Source organism: Colius striatus, chromosome 12 (assembly GCF_028858725.1).
Source record: "Colius striatus isolate bColStr4 chromosome 12, bColStr4.1.hap1, whole genome shotgun sequence".
NCBI classification, from domain to species: domain Eukaryota; kingdom Metazoa; phylum Chordata; class Aves; order Coliiformes; family Coliidae; genus Colius; species Colius striatus.
This window is the reverse complement of record NC_084770.1, coordinates 12,842,459-12,848,574: the sequence shown is the minus strand read 5'-3', so window position 1 is coordinate 12,848,574 and position 6,116 is coordinate 12,842,459. Positions and strand designations below refer to the sequence as shown.

The 6,116-nt window shown below is 37.3% G+C and overlaps 1 protein-coding gene across 1 annotated transcript in view; it reads right to left on the bottom strand.

The window, feature by feature from the left end:
* Positions 1-3,545: 3,545 nt before the first annotated feature.
* SPHKAP (SPHK1 interactor, AKAP domain containing) overlaps positions 3,546-6,116 on the bottom strand; it is a 56,638-nt gene continuing 54,067 nt past the window's right edge. Inside the window, exon 12 of the mRNA XM_010202910.2 lies at positions 3,546-5,093. Within this exon, the coding sequence (XP_010201212.2) occupies positions 4,950-5,093 (144 nt within the window). The 3' untranslated portion in view covers positions 3,546-4,949. The remainder of the gene's footprint in view (positions 5,094-6,116) is intronic.

Sequence of the window (6,116 nt, the reverse complement as noted above, 5' to 3'; positions counted from 1 at the left end):
CTCTCAGGTGTTAAAAGAGTGTTGTTATTCCTCTTCTATGAGTACTTTTTTTTTTTTTGTGTGTGTGTGTCTAATAAAGTATTGAGTTAAAATGCCAGTTTCATGACTTTATAATGCAGTGTCTTACTTGGTATTTCTGGAGAAAGCCAGCAACCATTTGTGAACTGCATTGCTATTAACTATTGCACACATTCTCTAGTTAAGCTTCCATTCACCCCCCTTTCATAATTGCCCACATCTTTCCATTCATTACATTCCTTTCCCCTCATTCTCCAGGTTCCCTGCTCAAATGTGAAATCCTTTCACATCTGCTGTGACTCATAGCACTGTTGAAAAGTGTACTGACGTGGTGCCTCATAAGAGCTTTAATAGTAGTCTAGGTACCATTGTATGCATACTTTGGTGTTAGGACCTCTGCACCTTGGTTTACCCATATATAGATTTAGGAAACTATAGAGATATACATCAGAAGAGCATTGTATAGCTGTATCATCTTGAAACCATTCAGTATCTCTGGCAGCAGCTTGATTTCTTTCTCGAATTACATTGTAGTCCCTGCAACCACAATAGTGTATGCATGTGCTCTGACTCTATTGTCTGGTGCCTTTTTAATCTTATGAAAACAGTTAGCTTCTGCATCTCTTATACTCTCCAAGCTGCTACTTTAATCACTGGGTGCTCAGAGGGTGATGTGGCTTTCAATGTTACCCTGAAATGCTGGCAAGCTTGATTCACTGTGACCTTATTGAAAAGGATTACCTCAGAGAGTCCCGAAGTGTGCTTTAGTAAGGACTGTCACAGTGGAAATTGTATTTGCTGTATTGTTTCTGTTCTTTAGACCTGTGAATCCTTCCAATATATACCTCTCTGAATGTACAAGTTTTTCTGGGAAAGAAGCCCTTAGCTTGTATCATGTGCCTTCCCCAGGATAGAGCACACATTTTACAAGGCAAGGATGAGTATTTCCGTGTAGGCACATATCTGTACAAAAGTCTCTTGACACATGCTTTTTATATCTCTTGAGATTCAGGTTCTTTCTGAACAGATGAGGATGACAATACTCATACCCACTCATGTTTTAGAGGTAGCATTTTATAAGAATTCCTTTTTTGTGTGTGTGTCTTCTTCCATGTTATCACTTGCATGTCCTGGGTAGTTAATGAAAAAAATAGGAAACGTATTCTGCTTGGTTATACATTCCGCTTTGCTGCACTTTACTGCCCAATGTTCAGCTGAAGCTAGGAGGAGAGCACAGTATCCATCAGCCAGGCCTGTCTTCATTGCAAATTGTCTCAATTGGTTTGATAGTCCAGCTGTGTAATTTAACTGTCTATCCTGTTAAATGCTGTACATCTGCAAGTTGCTTTCTGAGGGCCTGTTCCTTGTGATAATTGGCTTTAGAGTGGGTTTGAAAAATCAAAGCAGTGGCATTAGAAATTTGCTCAGTCTTAGCAAAGGCTTATGAATGGTTCTGCCTTGAATTAAAGCTCTGAAATTGGCTAGTACAGATACACTTGCCTTCTCATCTGGAATTTACTTTATGTAAAACTCATGTGGGCTCTTTATTTCACTGGAGTGGTGGGTGGTTTTCACCTGACATTTTGAAAGTCAGAGTGCAGGATTCGTGTTGACATTACTATGCTCATCTGTCATGCATCTCTGTGTGAAACTGAACAAGAGAAACAGTAAAATCAGACTCTCCAGAAAGGTTACCTGCTGAATTTAATAGCATAACTGTAAATAGGTGACCATTCTTATCACAGACCACAATAAAATGGTTTAGTTTAAGACACTATGAAAACTTTCAGTGTTATGGCGAAATTGTGGTAGACTATAGTTTTTCAATTTCCAATGATCTCAACATTAAAAGCAGCCTAAAAAAAAATTAAAATGAAGTTTTTAAATACTTGAATTAATGTATCTAAAGGCCAAATTCAGCTCTTCATTAGGTGGGTGGTACAGTCAACACCAGGGCAGAAGGCATTCTCCCCTGAAACCTTGCAGAGTAAGAAGTGTGTGAACTGTGAGTGGGACAGCCCATGGGTGGCCTTTGATGGCTTGGGCATCTCCTGAGGCTGATAGGGTTTGTTTTATTTAGCAAGTTGTGGTGCATCTCTTTCAAGCAGTTTTCCGTCTGTCACTCAAACCTATGTACAAGTTTGCATCCTCTCGTTTAATAATGTCACCTCTTTTTGTGTTGCTTTGAATCCAGCTCGTATGAATTTCACTTGTTGAATCTTAGTTTGTATTAGGAAAGATGGTGAGCAGACACCTCCTCCATGCCCTCATGATGTCAACAACTTGCATCATGCTTGTGTGTGCAGAGAGGCTGACCTGCATATAATTTACTCTGAGTTTTTTACCTGAAATTGTACATAGTATGAAGTTCTCATTTATGTGTATTTAATATTGTCTTTATTTCAACCTTTTTTAATGGTGGACAAGTCCTGTTCTGATTTAGTCAGCTAATTGTTGGTTTCCTTTTCTGTTTAGCAGTGGAAATACCTTTGCACCTAGGCAGTAAGGCAGTAAATATTTCTGCAAACTTAAACCTGTAGAAGAGATCCCTGAACTTTTGTCTCCCCAGTCCCTGCCTGCTTTTGCAGGTACTGAAAGCAGCTAGAGTGAGCACTAATAGAGATTTGATATGTTAGGAGTTATTCTGGGGTTAGTTTTGGCAATGAACATGTAATTTCTCTTTATTTTACTGTGATACTAAGAATATTATGATTAGCCTTATATTACTTGAATGAATTGTGGAACTCGAGCAAAGCTGTAGCTTTGGTTCTGAGGTAAGATCTGGAGCTTGCTCTGACTTTTTCTGGTCAGGGCCATGGGTCAGACTTTTCATTTAGAATCAGAGGTTTGAGAAGTTACAGGGATGGAAGGTAAATATTATTCAATAGGTCAAAAAAACATAGCACATTCAGGAACATTTTAGGAAGGCAAAGAGGACACACATTATAACATAAATTTATTTCTGAATAAATTGCAACATTAAGAACTACTGTACAGAGAAACTGCATCACACTGTTACATCTCATGATATTTGTGCTTTGTAGGATAAGTAAACATTTATTCTATCACAGCAAAAAATTGTATACTGACAACTAACTGTATTTGGTTTAAAAATAAATACACTTTCCCATTTATTAACTCAAACAATGCACTTGAACTCTACAATACCTGGTGCTTTTTATTAACTTCCAGCCTTGGAAATGCTGAGCATTCAGAGCTGCTGCTCACGTTAGTGGCAGTTACGGATGCTCAGCAATTCTCAGGAGCAGGCTCAGTGACTGCACAGTTATGTTCCATGTATGCAATAAATTGACCTTTGTCTTGACAGTAAAGCGATTGTCACTGTTTTGTATATACTGCAGAGTAGATGTAGAATTACTGACGTTATTTCACATTCCACGTTAGATTTTGATTCTCTAACAATCTGCATTTTGTTACAATGAGTGATGCAATCATGCAAGTTCAGGAACGAGTTTAAAGATAAAATTGAGAATATGGCTCTTCTTAATAAATTATTTAAAACTACTTCAAAATTTTCAAAAATATTTAGTGCAAAAGGATAGGTCTTTTTTTCCCCCTCCCCAAGAAATATTACAGAAGCATATACTGTTATATGGAAAATAAAACATCTCTTAAATATTTTATTGTGAAAAGCAGGCAGAATTTCTGTTATGCTGTTTGGGTATGGAGAGATGAAAGACAAATATTTTCAAAGAAATACTTCACAGAAGAGCTGTGATGTGATAAGGTATATTCACCTTTATATTCAAAACCAATCTCTTTGGCAGAGTCAAGAGAATATATCATTAAGTGCATGATAGTAACAGATCATCTCAACAAGACAATACCATAGTATATCTTATCAAGCAATGTTATAAACGTTATAGTAATGTGAACTACCACATATAGTCCAACACTTAGATCCAGAATGAACAAGCATGTCTACTGAAATGTTAACAATCATTTTGCTTTCTTGTACATTACAAAAATCAACATCAGGACTTTTATGATGTGATGGTACTCTTCTCAGATATGCATTTCTTCACCTTATTAACAACCTATTTGATTTAAATAGTGTTTTTTTCACTGCTTTAACTGATCTGTAGCAGATTGTACTATCATTACTCCCTTTTACCAGGTAGGGACACTGAGGCACAGAGGTGAAATAACTCGCCCAAGGTCACGTGGCAGGTCTGGGGGACAGGGCTCAGAGACCTGCTGCCCTGACTGCCAGAGCTTTGTTCAGGGGTATACTCTGTGCAGTAACAATGAACTTCACTGACTCCAATTGAAAGAGAATGAGTTTTTTAAGGGTAGTAACTGCAAGTCTTGATTTTATTTCCTTGAAAAGAAGACAGGAATTGGGAACAACTATGAAAGAGAAATAATCACATGGAAAGTAAGTAAAATGTGTTTTTATCAGCTTTCCATTGTGTTGTCTAACTGCAAAGGCATTTAATGTTCAAAAGGTTTTACCCCTTAACAGATAATGAGAATTTAAAAAAAATTAAAAGTTTGATCTAGGGACAAAGGGCTGTCTAGGCATCCTGGAACAAACTCTGGTTCTAATAGTTGAACTGTACAAATATTGGTGGTCCAAAACAGAATGTGATTGTACTATCCCATTTTAACTGATTGATATAATCAAATTGATGAAAATGGAACATATACATCATTGAGCCTTTACTGTGTAGCCCATTCATTCAGAAGGCTACAAATCCATTCCCTCTTAGTACAGTACATCTATAGCACAGTATATCAAGAGTCTCTCATGATACAGAAAGATACAATACACCTTGGTTTCGTTTTGCTCCTTGTTCAGTTGTGGAACAGACATGTGCTCATTTGGTGATATTTAGAAATTGGAGCATTACACGAACCACTGCTTATTTAAACTGGAAGAAACCAAAAATGCTGAAGGGTGGACTTTCTTAACCCAATTCAAGAAGCCAATCGAACAGGCTCGGTGTCATCTCTCTGCTTTCCTCACTGAGCTTGCAGTACTGCACCACGGCATGAAAGATATCCCCAACTTTCCAGGATTTCCGTTGAACTAATTGCACAACATCTAAAAACTGAATAAAACAAAACAAAGTATGCTTAGGATTGGGTTAATGTTTTGCTAAGGTTTTGTTAAAAATATACCCACAACCTGCTGTAGAGACCATCCTTTGTAAATGCACTCCTGTGTGAGGGAGTGGACACAATTCCCTGTACAGCAACGTGAAAGTTCTTTCTATTCATAAAACTTCATTTCTGAGGTTCCATAGCTCCCCCAGGCCTGGTCAGATCTAATGACATTTGCCAAATTAGCTGCTCTCACTGATTATTTCTTATTTATTGCAATGAAGGTAAGAACCATGAAAGTGTGCTTGATATAGGATCATGACTTCCCTTGTCATCGACAACTCCCTGTCAAAGTAATGGAAGTGTGTATCCATTTCAAAGACAAAACCCCCAACCTCTTAATTAACATTAGCTCTATTTTAATTTATATTTAATTTTCTGTTTTTCCCCATACACATCCCATAGTGTATAAAATATTCACATAGTACTGGTAAGAGAGAATTCTGGGCCACAATTGTGTCTCAAATACAGAGAGTATCTGTACTTGATTTTTTCTTCTGTTTTTAGCTACCAGGGAGACCAGAGGTTAAATACACGTTCTTAAGCAGCTGTAAAAAAACTCCTGAATTTTGTCCACTTTGTACTGCATAATGGGCTTCACAGTGTCATACATCTGGTCCTACTTTTTTTCTGAAGGACACAAATGAAAATCAGAGCTTTTCATTTCTTTGAATTTCACAATCAATATCTAATTAGCTTGCTCCTTCTACATCTCCAGTTGTAAACCACACAAGAAAATATTGTGTGCCTCTAGTTAGTGTAGCTGTTTGCTATTTACATACTGAAGCCTAAACTTTTAATATGTATTTTAATGATATTTACTAGGCACGCGATTTCCAAGAGCACTGTTGTAGGCAGGATGTGCTTCATTATTCTCCAGTGTATTTTTGCAATTGAATTAACTGTTTGCCAAAGCACATGGGTAAAGCTGACAGCTGTTTCTTTAATTAGATGCAATTTGGACTGTTGCT